The sequence below is a fragment of the Chrysemys picta genome, chromosome 8 (genome assembly GCF_011386835.1).
Source record: "Chrysemys picta bellii isolate R12L10 chromosome 8, ASM1138683v2, whole genome shotgun sequence".
Lineage (NCBI taxonomy): Eukaryota > Metazoa > Chordata > Testudines > Emydidae > Chrysemys > Chrysemys picta.
Window position 1 is genome coordinate 28,647,782 of NC_088798.1, and position 15,663 is coordinate 28,663,444.

The following is a 15,663-nucleotide window of genomic DNA, read 5'->3' on the forward strand; positions in this document are numbered from 1 at the left end:
ACTAAAAGTGCGTGAAATTTCACACCCATTGGCTACCTACTTTTAAAGAGAAGCAGGAATTTATTTCCCCTTTTAAGACCATTTTAAAACATAATCCTAACTCCTGATTTGCTACCAGGTGCCTCCAGAATAACAGAAACTATACTGCAGCTTTAACAATGGAAGCGTTCAGCAAAGAGCTGGAGGGCTCAGAAGGGCTCCTTGCTAAAATTCTGTCACCAAATGGAAAGGAGTTATGAGGAAATTTCCCCTGCTTTAGATGGGGTCAACCACGCTCCGCTGATGATTGTACCAACTTTCAGGCATTTAAAAAAGCAACAAATCCAGGGAAGGACAGTGTGGATCCCCCTTTAGGCTCCCTCCCCCATTTCAAACTACACAAGCTGAACACTCCACTTCACTATCAGTTCACTTAGTGCAATTCTCAGGACCAAAGCAGAAACATTTCCAGTGAACTGCATGTGATGTAAGCTTGTTTGCTAAGCAGTGATTCTGCTCTGGCTGTGGTTACAATGACAGAGGGTTATTCCTGAAGTGATCAATGAATGGATTCTTGGCCCGTCTATTCTCTCCAAGCATACACTCCCATTTAGCCAGGGAGAAGGAAGAACGACTTAATAAGAGCCCCTTGTTTGAATGTTAGCACATTCCCAGAGACATTACCATGCTCCATAATTATCCCCAGAAACAACTCCACCCGTATGTGAATTTATATTAACTGTTGTGTGGCTCTGATTATACCTTTCCTTTTTAGGTTCTGAGAAAAATACCTCACTGGATTACTCAGCCCCTAATTTTATTAAAAGGCATGAAGCTATCAGTGCCCAGGAGCTGGTGCTACAGCATTGTCAGCAGTATGCCTAGTCTCTGTGATTTCTCACCACAGGAGATCAAGAACAGCCCAAACCTAACTGTGTACAGCACATGATGCAAGACTTGCTTTTTCACAACATCCTTCCTGCAATGACAAGGCTAAAGAAAGACCAGACTCCATAGATACAGATAGAAAATGACAGAGAGAAGGGAAAAAGAAATTAAAAACACAAGGAAAAGTATGGGAAAAAATCTAGCAGTAGAGAGTAGAGACCATTCAATATACAATGATCCCAAACTGGAACTTCATACCTTGATTAGGTATGAAGTGATTAGGTACTTTATAAATATCAGTTTAGATTAGATCGTTTTATACTGAGTTATTGGACAAAGAAACCTGTATCTTCAAGGTCAGAATGGATTAAAAGACCAGTCCTTCCAGGCTCTGAGCAGGAAATCCTCAGAACCTTTCTGGCCTTTGCCTGAGGGCATGTATACTTGTATCCTATAGAACAACTTAGAGAATTTTTCACTTGACCACAGCTCAAAGAGCCGGGAAGCGATTACTACTTATCAGCTCAGGGATCCACCAAAGACATTTAAGACTTGGGATCTAAATATGAGCTAAATTTGATATTTCTATTTTAAATAGGTTAAATTGTTGAGTATATATTTTTCCATAGGGTTTTTAATCCAATTATTTAAGTGTAAAGCACCTTCTATATTTATATTATATATACGAGATATGTTTTAAAAGGTATATTTGATGTTAATTATTTTTTTTTAAATGAAATTGTAAAATAATAAAAATGAGCACAGGGAAAAAATTATCCAGCTTGCTATTGACAAAAGGTTAATGTACAGTGTAAGTGATGTCAGTGATGCCTGTTGATTTTAGTATTACTTCATTGTTTTTACAATTTTGCTGATCTTAGATTTGCACATGAGATGTTTGGGGACAATTATGAGTTTCTTGAAGATAAGTAAAAGTAAAGAATGTGCTCCCATCCAACTGGCCAGTTTGCAGTGGAACAAAGTTAAAACAGTGCAGAATATTGTCTTCACTGCTACCCAGGACCATTCAAAGCTGTGTGTGAAAGGAGGCAACTGTAATTCAGATTCCTACCCGCTGTGCATTGGAGAAGTGAACAGAGATGTGAAGGGGTGTGTGTTTTAAGTCGTGTAGGAGACATTTTACAGTATTGAAACTTCACTGGAGTGTGATGCAACTCATTAGACAGGACACCCCTCTCTTAAAACCGGGATTGGCCTCCATCCCAGGCTGATACTGTGAAAACTTGCTTTCTGTAATTTGGTGGCATCAGAAAAGTTGACTCATGACACTGGAGTGATAGACAATGTTATTTATATTTTTTTAAAAGTCCTTCAATGTTTAAAGATTCTTGTGTTCTTTTGATTCTCACATCCCTTGTTTTGGGTCATTGTCCTGCAATGTGTCCCAGATCTGGGCTCCGGAGACTGAGAGGTGTTGAATACTCTGAACTGCCTGTGATGTGCTCTAAAACTCAAAGGGCAGCAGCTTAAGAACATCCCCCTTATAAAACAGTCCTATAGAATATAATAAAGATGAAACCAGCACGGTTCTATAAAAAAGTAACGGGGTTCTATAAAACATATAGACTTAATGAATTATATCCCTTCCATTGGTGCTGCAATATTATCTGCTCCCCCCGATCTCTGAAGGAGGCAGGTCATTCTCATTCTTGATACTGACTTAGCAGCCCTGAATCAGGAAGGATTTTCTTCTCCCTGCTTTCCTCTCTGGCTTTTAAGGGTAGCATGGCAGAATCGGGATCAGGAAACCACTAACTTCTGCTGAGGTCACTGTGTGCAGGGGAGAGCAGTTACTACAATTGTTCCCAGCTCCCCAAGGGCCCTGCCTCCCCTGCTGCTCTGCAGTCACCTGTGCAAATATAACACTGACAGACCTCGGTCAACGGCGGGCGGGATTGAACTGGGGACCTCTGGAGCTTAGTGCATGAGCCTCTACTGCGTGAGCTAAAAGCCAACTGTAGCGCAGACTCATTTATCTCTCTCTTTAAGTGGTCTCGGTGCAGTAGATGGGACAGAACCACACCCAGGAGGTGTGTGGGTTACACAAGAAGGCAAGGGATTGGGGATCCAAGAGTGAAGAGGAGAGTAGAATGAAGAGGAGAACTCAGGAGATGAGAACTGAAGGAGGAGAGAGCAAGTCAGGGAAACAAAAGCAAGAGAGGAGAAGACAACTGATGGAGAGAGAGAGACACGAGAAAGGGAGTGAGGTTGCAGGAGACAGGAGAGGTGAAGGGCCAATAGCAGTGGAGGTGGAGAATGAGGGTGAGAGAGATACAGAGGGTAGAATGACAATGTGGGAATAGAAAACCCAAGACGGGGGGAAGAGAACAAGATGGAAAGGGGAGGCTTCCCTGGAGGGTGGGCAAAAAGGAACAGAGAATCCAAGGAAGGAGTGAAAGGAACTGAACCTGGGGAGAGAAAGTGCTCTAGGGGCCAGGGAGAGTAGACTCAGAAGGGGAGCAGAAGACCTGAAGAAAAGAAAAATGAAGGAGATGGACAGAGAATCCCCAAGGTGGAGGGGAATGGGAGAGGTTAGAGGCTATGGGGCAGGATAGCAAAGAACCAGGAGAAGGAGAAACAAGGAGCACTTGCTGTTTATCGCACTTTCCTTCCATATAACTCACTGCACTTAACAAAAATGGTTAAGCATCATTCACCCCATTTTAATGATGGAGAAGCTCAGGCAGAGAAGAGATTACAATGAAAGACATAAACTAAAGTAACTTGTGCTGCTCAGTGACAGATTCAGGGGTAGAACTCAGACTTCTCCACATACACATCTTGGAGAAAGAGAGAAAAGATTTCAGATGGAGAAATAAATACAGAAATAAACATCTGAAAAAAATATAAGATCAGAAAAAGCTAAATTTAGGGGGGGAAATTACATCAAGAAACAGGAAAAAAATCAATTGAGGTATAGATAAAATTGTCTAGAACCCCAAATCCTTCTTTTTATATCTGCAAGCACCAGTGAAAAGTGAAATTAAAAGATAACTGAATTTGCTAAAAATAAGAGGGAAAAGTCCATGACTTAAATAGTGACACAAACCATTTAATTAGCGTGAACGTAAACCCAACAGAGCAGTTTTATAAACATTCCAGTGACAGCAGTTGGTTTTAAAGAAATAAAGCACTCCCCTGCAGTGTTTTGCAACTCAAACGTTACAGCAGAGAATCTGAAAATGAAAGTAACTTCATTCATTTTACTGCCCCGGCTGAGAGAAATGCACACATTAAATAAAGAGCACAAATAATGATAAGCAAACTGGATTCTTTGCATTCTTTCATTTGGGTGTTATTAGTAAATGCCCTTTGTTTACAACAGGTGGCTTTTTAGCTTACAGATACAAATCAGAGTCAGGTTATAAACACTTCTGTTTAAAAGTTTTACCTTATTTCATCTTATGCTCCTAACACATTCTTTTCCACTCAATTTTAGATGCTAAATAGGTCAAGTTTAATTGCCAATGAACTGTGTTGCTAAACTGATTTGACAGCTTTAAAATAAATAGGTGAACACAAAAATATAGCTTAACATTTAATATCCCTGCTTCTCACTGCACTGAGAGAAAATTTGTAAAACTTCTAAAAACTTACTGGCAGGTGACACACTGCAGGCTGCTGCATTGTTAGCTCTTGGGTGGCTGAGAAGAGTAATACCAGCTACAGCAGCTGCTGCACTATAAAAAGTGTCATCTTAATGTCAGAGGAGGAGCAATGATTGAGGAGTTGGCGTCACAAATGCAAATATTTCACAATTTATTCAGCTACACAGCATTTTTTTCTGCCCTGAGCAGAAACTTTAATGAAAGAAAGTATCTATGACAAAAAAGAAATATAGCGACAAGGAGGCTGATCTAATCTCATTAAAGTAAATGGGAATTTACCCTCTATTTAAATGGGAGCAGCACTTCAAAGACAATGCAATCACTATTAAAAATTCCAAGGCTTAAATCTGTTATGGTCTGTGACATAATCTAAGGGCTTGTCTACACTGGCAAGTTTTGTTGCCAAAAACTGCCTTTTGGCGACAAAACAGCGGAGCGCTGCCAGCTTTTTTGCCGCCCGAGTCAGCGGAAGGTCCCGCCCCTGAAATGCCACCCCCCACAGAGGCGGCGGAAGGTCCCGCCCCCGAAATACCGACGACGACTGGAGCAGCCGAAGATCTGGTCGCCGCCCCCAAAATGTTAGTGTCCTAGGCGACCACCTAGGTCACCTAATGGGTTGCGCCGGCCCCAAGCGTACACACTGCAAGGTCCCTTTTAAAAATAAAAAAAAGCCTAGATTTGGCGACAAAAAACTTCCACCCCTGCAAGAAACTTGTGTCTTTTCCCCTCCCTTTATTGTTGACAAACAGCCAGTGTAGACACCACAGTTTTTTTCGTGATTTTATTGGCCTCCAGAAAGTATCCCACAATTCCCATGCTGCCGCTCTGCGGTTTGAACTCTGCTGTCCTGCAGCCAACCCACCCCTCCCCCTTGCAAGCCCCAGGAATTTTAAATCTCATTTCCTCTTTGTTTGGCTTCCCAGAGGAGTTTCCCAGGTGCGCACGGCTGGCTATCACACTAAACGCATTCCTGCTTGGACCACCGCTGAGTTTTTGAATCTGCTCAGTATATGTGGAAAGGAGTCTGTTCAGTAGCAGCTGCGAGTGACCCATAGGAATTGGGACACATATAGGCAAATTTCTCTGGGCTTGTGTGAAAAGGGCTCTGATTGGGACATGCAGCAGTGCAGAGCGAAGATAAAGGAGCTGAGACAGGTGTACCATAAGGCACGGGAAGCGAACCATCACTCTGGTGGTGCACCTAAGACCTGCTGCTTCTATAAGGAGCTGGATGCTCTTTCGGTGGTGACCCCACCTCCATTGCCAATTGCCCCATGGATACTTCACATGCAACTGAAAGAGGGGTTAACCCAGAGGCAGAAATTGTGGATGAAGAAGTCGAGCTAGAAGAGGAGGTGGTGCTCCCAGCCGGGTCACTCGTGGAAGCAGGCAGCCGGGGACTTTTCTCCATTCCAGAAGTGCTCAATGGGGAGCAGGAAGCACATGTGACTCTGGGTAAGTTGCTGTGGCTTGTGTAGGGAATCGAAAAGTGGAAGGCAGGTAGTGTTTTCTGTGAGCTGGACATTGCCCTGTGTAGCTAATCTACAGGCCAAGCAGGGTGTTGATGGACATCGAGACCTGCAGGGAATCCTCCAGAGAGAGGCTTTGGAAAGTTTCCAAGCGGTACTTGTTAATCCTCTGCCACAGATTCCAAAGGATTGCAGCCTTGTTAGTTTCCCCCATTGTAGGAAACTGTACCATGCCATTAACAATCACTGGAGCTGGGACCAAAGTGGCACATAACTGAGCTGCATATAGACCGGGATGAAAGCCGCAAGCATGCAGTAGTTGGGCCCTGGTTTCCCTGGTCATCCTCAGCAGCGAGATGTCAGCCAGCAGGTTGGCCGCCTGTGAAAAATTGTAGGATAATTTTAGAATGAGTCCCCTGCAAGCCGTGACCTTTTTGTCCGTATGCACAACCGCCTTCCCCGCACTCCCAAAACTCACCATGATTGGGGTGCTCGTGGAGCTGTCTCTCCCATTGTGCTGTATAACCTCGTGGAACAGGTCTTCTTCGCTGCGCCAAGGGTTTGTTTCTTATCTGCCACTGCCGGTCCGCGGTGGGTGCGTGGTGTGTTTTTCAAGGTCTGTGCTGAACAGAAGAGGGATTGTTACATTCCAGCAAACGATTGAAAAAAACCCTTGGCGCAGCGAAGAAGACATGTTCCGCGGGATTATACAGCACAATGAGAGACAGGGAATGGAAAGAGTGCTGGGAAGCTGAAAGGCAGGACAGAAAAGAGAATGCTGCTTTTGCTAGGCAAGCGACAGAGCGGATGATAAAAGTTATGGAGGATCAGACAGAGATGCTCAAGTTTCTGATACAGCTGTAGACTGAGCAGATCCAAGTTCGAACGCCACTGCAGCTGCTGCACAATTCCTTGCCAACCCCATCCGCCTCTATGCCCAAACATTCCTTTTCACTTCACTTCACTTCACTCCTGAATTTCCCCATCACTTCCCCCCTCCCCCACAGCTTGCACAATGATAGCTGGAGCTACACACACTTTACCCTTTTTAACAATAAATAAAGGCTAAGATATTTAATGGTACAGCGTTTTTATTCTGTGTTCTACGAAAGCATAGAGCAATCAATTCACTCTCGGGAACAGGTTCCTAAAGCATTGGGTTGCATGTATCTTGGGCCCCAAAATTGTGCATGGATGCAACAGGGAAGCAACTCCAAAGCAGAAGTGTGTTACTGCCCCTCATTGTCAAAGTGGTTCCTCAAAGCCTCTCTGATGTTAATAGCAGCCCTCCGGGCTCCTCTGACAGTCCTAGCATCTGGCTGTTCAAACTGTGCAGCCAAGCGCTCGGCCTCAGTGCTCCACACCTGAGCAAACATTTCACCCTTAGATTCACACAGATTATGCAAAGTGCAGCACGCAGCTATGACCACGGGAATATTCTCCTCGGTAAGGTCTAACCTGCCATTTTAACACTTCCAGCGACCTTTCAAATGGCCAAAGGCACATTTGACTGACATGCAGCACCTACTCAGCCCGTTGTTAAAATGCTCCTTGCTGCTGTCCAGGTGCCCTGTGTAAGGTTTCATGAGCCAGGGCTGTAAGGGGTAAGCTGGGTCTCTCAGGATTACTATGTGCATTTCCACATCCCCCACTGTGAACTTGTTGTCTGGAAAGGAAGTCCCCGCTTGCAGCTTTCTGTACAGGCCACTGTTCCTGAAGATGTGTGTGTCATGCACCTTTTCAGACCAGCCTGCATTGATGTCCGTGAAATGCCCCCGGTGATCCACAAGTGCCTGCAACACCATGGAGACGTATCCTTTCCTATTGATGTATTCAGAGGCAAGGTGGTCTGGCGCTAAAATTGGAATGTGTGTGCCATCAACCACAACCACCCCGCCACAGTTAGGGAAACCCATCTCTGCAAAGCCATCCACTATTTCATGCACAATTCCCAGAGTCACGGTCCTTTGCAGCAGGATGCAATTTATTGCCCTGCACACATGGAGTAATACAGCCCCAACAGTGGACTTTCCTACTCCAAATTTGTTTGTGACTGACCGGTAGCAGTCTGGACACAGTGATTGCAACGCGCTTCTCTACCGAAAGAGCAGCTCTCAATCTGGTGTCCTTGCACCGCAGGTCGGGGGCCAGCTCAGCACTTAGCTCCATGAAGGTTGCTTTACGCATCCTGAAGTTCTGTACCCACTGGTTGTCAACCCCCACCTGCATGACAATGTGATCCCACCAATCAGTGCTTGTTTCCCTAGCCCAAAAGTGACGGTCGCCTGTATGTAGCTGCTCTGTGAACGCACAAAGCACTGCTAAGTTGCTGCTGTGCATATTGCACTCGGGTGCCTGCGATTCATCCTCTGCTAACTTTACGAGTAACTCTGAGAGTAATTGTACTGCCATGCACGATGTCCTCACGACAGCTAACAGTGCATAAGAGAGAAGTGCGGGATCCATCCTCTCTCACTGCATATGGTGGTGCGTACTACAAAAGAATGACAGTTGGAAAAATGGTGTGAAAGGAAGCCAGAGACCTTTGGAGGGGTGGGACACAAAGCGGTACATGACGGTACATTTTGCACATCCCAGGATGCGCTGTGCTCCATTTCTGCATTCCCACAACACCTAGCAACGGATGTTGTCGCCAGGCACTGTGGGATACATACCCACAGTCCATTGCTCTCACTGTCGACAAAGGTGCCACAAATGTGGACACGATCTGTCGACAGAGGGAGCAAATGTAGACACGCTTTGGTGACTTTGCTTTTGTTGATTTTTTCCTTGGCGACATTACTTAACCGAAAAAGCTTGCCAGTGTAGACAAGCCCTAAGGCACAAATAATATCTGTTGAACGCTAATGTAATCCTGAAGTGGGGGATGTCCACTCACGGCATGTCTACACTACAAAGTAAAGTCACCTTAATGTAAATTGACATGCAGCCGCTGCAGTAATTAAGTCAGTCGTATGTGTCCACACCACACTCATTGTGTTGGTGGATTGCATCCTCACAAGCAGTGCTTACATCGATACACAGAGCAGTGCACAGTGGGTAGCTATCCCACAGTGAAACTAGCTGCAGGGGGTTTTGGGAAGGGCTTGCAATGCCTCATGGGACCAAAACATTGTCACAGAGTGGAATGCGAGCATGGCTTTGGCCATGCATGGTGCAATTTCCCCCCTCCCTCGATATCAACAGCAAACAACCCATACTTTCTTGCACCTTTTTTCGAAAGCCTGGCTTAGCTGTGCATACACCACAGCCTGAGAAGCTTGGATCCTGCTCAGCTGTGCACTATTCTTGTGAGCATTACAAACACTTCATGCCTTATCCTGCAGTATTTCCAGAGCCGAGACATAAGCTGCTGTGCAGAACATTGCAATGTCATGCAAGCAGCCCTGCTGCAAGCCAGAGAACGAAACAATTCTATGTTGCTGCTAGCAATCGTGCAGCAGCTGAACATGGCGGAGTGCCGTTTCTGGTCCTGGGAAACAAGCACTGACTGGTGGGATTGCATCATTATGCAGCTATGGGATGATGAGCAGTGGCTGCAGAACTTTCAAATGCAGAAGGCCACTGTCCAGGAACTTTGTGCAGAGCTTTCTCCAGCCCTAAAGTGCAGCAATATGAAAATGAGACCAGCTCTGACAGTGGAACGAGCAGCGAGTGGTGATCTCTCTATGCAAACTTGCAACTCCAGACTGCTAGCAGTCACAGAGGAATCAATTCGGAACTGATCACTCCACTGTGGGAGCTGTTGTGATCCAAGTGTGCACGGCCATTAATCGACTTCTGTTAAGAAGGGTAGTGACTCTGGGCAATGTGCATGACATAGTGGATGGTTTTGCAGCGATGGGGTTCCCTAACTGTGGTGGTGCAATAGATGGTATGCATATCCCTATCTTGGCACCAGACGACCTTGCCAAAAAGTACATAAACCATAAGGAATACTTTTCAATGGTGTTGCAAGCGCTGGTGAATCACAGGGGGTGTTTCATTGACATCAACATGGGATGGTCAGGAAAGGTGCATGACGTGGCATCTTTAGTAAAACAGATCTGTTCAGAAAGCTGCAATCAGGGACTTTCTTTCCAGATCGCAAAATAACCACTGATACTGTTGAAATGCCAATAGCGATCCTGGGAGACCCAGTCTACCCCTTGCTCCCATGGCTCATGAAGCCATACACCGCCCATCTGGTCAGCAGTAAGGAGCGGTTCAACAACAGGCTGAGCAGGTGAGAATGGTGGTGGAATGTGCCTTTGGGCATTTAAAGGGCTGCTGGCGCAGTTTGTTCACTAGGTTAGACCTCAGTGAAAGCAATATCCCCATTGTTATCACTGCCTGCTGTGTGCTCGACACTATCTGTGAGGCAAAAGGAGAGACATTTCTGCAGGGTTGGGGTGTGGATGCAGATAGATGGGCAGCTAATTTTAAACAGCCAGATACCAGGGCAATAAGAAGAGCCCAGCAAGGAGCTCTGCATCTCCGGGAGGCTTTGAAAACTCATTTCAGTAATGAGCCACAGTAATGTGCACTGCTTAGCTGCATTGTGCCTTCCCATACCATCCCCTCCAGACTCTTAGCTCCATCTCAGCTGTGCCAGAGGCATTCATTATCTCACTGAATGTCATCACACGTCCTCTTTTTCCGCCTTCTAATCCAAGGGCTTGTCTACATTACCCGCTGGATTGACGGGCAGCGATCCGATCCAGCAGGGGTCGATTTATCGTATCTAGACGTGATAAATCGACTGCCGAGCGCTCTCCTGTCGATTCCAGTACTCCACCAGGGCAAGAGGCGCAGGCAGAGTCGACAAGAGAGCATCAGCCATCGACTTACTGCAGTGAAGACACCACGGTCAGTAGATCTAAGTACGTCGACTTCAGCTACGTTATTCACGTAGCTGAAGTTGCGTAACTTAGATCGATTCTCCCACCCCACCCCAGTGTAGACCAGGCCTAAGAAAGCCTCTGTGCTGGTGTGGAGGATGCACTGAAGGACAAGCTTTCTGCTGTAAGGCATGCAAAGCACAAGACAACCATTGTCAGCACATACCCTGGGTCTAGTGCAATGTTGCTATTTAAAAAACACTCCCTTTATTACACTAAAGTGCAAGCCAGAACATAATCAGAATCCCTAGCTATTCAATGAACCGGTTTGCTGTTCCAGCTAGGGTAGGTATGGCCCAGTGGCAACTTGTGGCAAACCCGCGTCAGGAGCGCAGATGGACATGACCCCCTCCCCCTAGCAACATGGCTGCTGCTTTGAGACCAGAGACCAGCATTAAGCCTCCCAAATTGCTGTCTTTGTCCCAGACAGCTCCACAGGGGTGGGGGTGGGGGATTGTGGCCATGAGAGAACACAGGAAGCTCACCCACCTCCTTCCCTTAACGCTGCTGGTGGTAGTCGCTCTGGACTTGCAGAATCTGAGGTCACCACCGATTCCTGCCAACCAAACCACCAGCATGTTAGGGAAAGCCTAGTTGAGAAACCCAGAAGTCACCATAGGTGGTGGGTCACATGCTCCACTGTTTGTAATGAAAACTTCCCCTATTTCCGCTAGGTGACCCTATGTGATCTCAGTCTCCTGAGGGTAAAAGAGCAGATGCTGTGAGCATTTGGGAACAGACCTGGTCCTTATGCTGCTATGCTGTGTACTGCAATGATGCCAGCAGAGCTAATACTGGAGTGGTGTGGGAAAGTGTCCTACCATGGTGGAAGAAAATAAGGCAGCCCTCCCCAGAAACCTTCTGCAAAGGATTGTAGAGCGCCTCCATGAAAGTTTACTAGAAATCTCCATGGAGGATTCCCAGGCCATCCCTGTGCACATAAACAGTCTTTTCCGAGGGGCACCCTCTGCGTAGCTGGAACGGCCACTGTGAAGCAGATACCCACTGCACTTCACTTTTTCTTCAGATTATACATAAACTATAAGAGCATGTAACCCCTACAGATTGGAATTGCATACTCACCAGAGGTGCCTTCCCTAGCATCACGCTCGGCCACCATGCTGTCCTATGACCAGCTGGGCTCCGGGGTTAAAAACAGCTCCTGACTCTCGGGGAGAATGGATCCACCACTCACCTGTCTCCCATTCTCCTCTTCCTCATCCATAATGTCTTCCTTGTTGTTGCCTGAGGTGACTCGGGACTCAGACTCCTGGGAGATATACGTGCTGCCTTTGGGGGTAGTGGTGGGGTTGCTGCCAGGAGTCGAATGCAGCTCATTGTAGAAGCAGCATGTCTGTGATGCAGGACCAGAATGACTGTTTGCCTTCCTTGTCATGGGCTGCACCTGCCAAAGTACTTTGATTTTCACACAGCACTGCTGCATGTCTCTGCTGTAGCCCTTCTCCTCCATGCCCCATGTGATGTTTTCATCGATATCTACATTTCATCAGCTGGACTGGAGCTGTGGCTACACAGACTCTTCTCCCCACAGACCAATAAAGTCCACCACCTCCTGTGCCCTCTAGGCTGGCGCGTGTTTGGGGTGCTGAGTCACCATGATCAGCTGGGCTGGCAAGTTCTCCACGCTGCTCAAACAGGAAATGGGAATTGAAAAGTTCCCGGGGCTTTAATAGGGGAGGGGCTGTGTCCTGTGTACCTGGCTGCTAAGCAGCAGAGTTGAAAACTATCTCCAGAGCGGTCACAGCAGAGCACTGAGAGACACCGCCTGGAGGCCAATTCTGTCAATTTACGCAAGGCTGCGTCTACACCACCTCAACTCATATAACGTATACATCTATGACTCTGCCATGCTGGCTGCTAGGAATGACATCAGAGAGGCCCTATGCATGTGCGGTTTCCTTGGCTCTGGAGAGCAGGTTACTTTGAGGCTGAGCCATGATGAAGCTGAGAGGGGTGCATATCCCTTATCCCTTACCATAGTACCTGAGCTTTCCACAAACATTAATTGTATTTACCCTCACAACACCCCAGGGAGGAAGGAAGGAATTATGAACCCCATTTTGCAGATGGAGAACGGAGGCACAGAGAAGCTAAATGACTTGCCCAGGTCACACAGGAAGTCTGTGGTGGAGCAGGGACTTGACCCCTTATTTCCCAAGTCCTAGGCTAGTGCCCTAAGCACTAAACCATCCTTCCTCTCTCACTGTTCAGAACAGCTGGGAGAGAAGCAGCATGGATTGAGGCACAGTGTCTCCTGTTCCTCCCCAGTGCTTGGGGATGAGGACACATCCCCCCAACACCTCCATCCAATGCTCCCCATTGGCACTTCCCCCCTTTTTGGGAACCATCCTCATCCACTTTTCTTCTCACCCAGTTCTTCTGCAGGCCTTGTTCCCAGGGGCTGCACAAGGACAAAGGGGAATGAAAATCTGTGGGGGGCTCCTTGGGAAAAATTCAAGGGCAGGGAGCTCATCTGAAAGATCTCCCCACCTTCCTGAGCATCTCTGTGGGTCCCATCATGCAGCAGGCATGGACAGCAAGGAGAAATGTGGAGGAGCACAGCTCCCCCTCCTCTGCTAAAAGCAAAGTTAGAGATCCCCCTTGTCCCATTCTCTTCCCTATGGCATGCAAGATGATACAATGTCATCACTGCATGATGGCAACACCCACAACTACTTACAGCCAGTAGAATTGTTGAGCTCCCCCTCCTATTGGGCTTTACTTTAACCACTGGGTACAGAGTCCCTGCTTGACCTCTCCTGTCAGTGCAGTACAGGAGGGTGCTCTTTGGGGGCACCCAGCAGGCCCTTGTTAAAATTCTGCCACCAAATTGAGTAAGGACTGGGAGGATTTCCAGGCCTTTTAAGGAGTTCTCTCTTCCCTGGATACTACTAAAGCTTTTCCAGAGAGATTTGTGTCTCTTGCTCATAAAATACTTCTGAGGAGCTAGTTCTATTTCCTTAGAATGAGCTGGACTCCACTCAATGGCAGTATTTAAAAAAAATGCTTAGGGGAGAGTACACTTCATCTGTCTCCCCCACACCCGTTTCAAATGAGATGTGTTTCATATGGTGCTGCACTATCAATCCACTCTGTAGAGTTTTCAGGGGGGAAGTACAAACATCTCCAGAATGAGTTTGCCAAGTGCTGCTGCTTGCTAACTTGGCTACATTCAAAGCCCCCATTAAAATGGAGGCTATTAATGAAATAAAGAAGGGAATGAATACTAATATCAGTGCATCATCCCTTTGGTTATTTAATTTGATATTCGATTTCATTTGTTTCATGGACTTTAAATGTTTAATTTTCAGTGTGTTGCAGGGTTGTGTTGAATATGCATAATTGTATGCTGAGAATTGAGGAGAGGAGGAGTTGGACTGCTAGTTAGGGAACAGCTGGATATTTCTGGTACATTGAAAGGTGTGTGAAGCAGTTTGGGTTTGCATGATCAGCTAAATGTTTTGCCTGAAATAGATAACAATATTAAAGCAATAAAGGTGTGAGATACACAAGTGTCGCTAAGAAACTCATTTATTTCATGGCCTCAGTCTCAAAATGATTCTTGGTTACATAAGGTTGATACCACTATCACATAGCCGGGGTCACTATTCACTGCCTCCAATTTTTCCTCTTACATATGCCCTATTTTTGAAAACCAAATGCAAATAAAACATCTACTAAAAATAACAGCCACAAACTAATACAGCTACTTCATAAAATTCACAAATACAGATGTCTAGAATGGAGGTCTGGGCATTGGACATCTGTCAATAACTACCATCTTTGATTTTCTGTGGCTTTTTGCTCACGTGGCAACTTCTTGTTCTCCGAACAGGTCCTGGATTTCCTGGAGGGCAGGTGTGGCTTTATATGTGGGAGGTAAATGCCAGTAACTTTCTGTTAGTAGTAATTAGGTATAGCTTGAGGTTTATTAATAAATACATATGCATTACATGTGCACACTAGGAGCATTACATGTTTCCATAAATATTTTACACTGTTTACTACCTATCGTTATTTCAATATTAGTATTATTTACATAATGTCCAAAAGTATACCTGGTACTTTTCAGACACGTAAGAAGAAAGGTCCTGCCACAAGAAACCACAAAGAGAAGATCAATGGCTTATACACCTAGAGTTTTCACCCCAATATTGTTTTGTTTTTAAAACTATTTTCCCCTCCCTAGTTTGTCCATTTGTTTTTATTAACCTTTGCCTTTTTATTGTTTGATTCATGCCCATTTGCCTTTTTATTGTCAGTTTATTTGTAACCATTTCCAAAAAATATTTACTTCACCCCTGTCCCTTCTCCGCCCCTCTCCCCACCCCCCCACCCCACCCGACCCTCACAATCAGCCTGATGCAAACACCCAACAGGGAAAATTTCAGCGTGAACAGTTACAATTTGAAAAAGTTATGAGCAGCTGAAAACAAGATCTTATAATGGGAAATGTAGACAACCTTACTATAGGAGGCACTGCCATCTTCACCTATAATGCCCCCACAGAAAACTTTAACATAGTTAAAGAAACTCTGTTAAGTTGACATTTTTAAATATTATATGAGACTTTTTAAAAATTGTTTTAAAAATATTTTACAAGGGTTTTTCTGCTCCCCTGTTGGTGTTTCACAGGGGCATAGACTTTATGACCAGAAGATGTGGGATGTGCTCAGCCTGGGCCCCCACATGCTAGGACAGGGAACAGCCCAGAGAGGGAAGGGGGAGGTGGTACTATGCAGCCACTCAGGCCCCTTGTACACCTATTCCCTGTGG

The 15,663-nt window shown here is 45.8% G+C and overlaps 1 protein-coding gene across 1 annotated transcript in view; it reads right to left on the bottom strand.

The window, feature by feature from the left end:
* LOC101936730 (uricase-like) overlaps window positions 1-4,596 on the bottom strand; it is a 29,316-nt gene extending 24,720 nt beyond the window's left edge. The window contains exon 1 of the mRNA XM_005294443.5: window positions 4,486-4,596. Within this exon, the coding sequence (XP_005294500.2) occupies window positions 4,486-4,515 (30 nt within the window). The 5' untranslated portion in view covers window positions 4,516-4,596. The remainder of the gene's footprint in view (window positions 1-4,485) is intronic.
* Window positions 4,597-15,663: the final 11,067 nt, after the last annotated feature.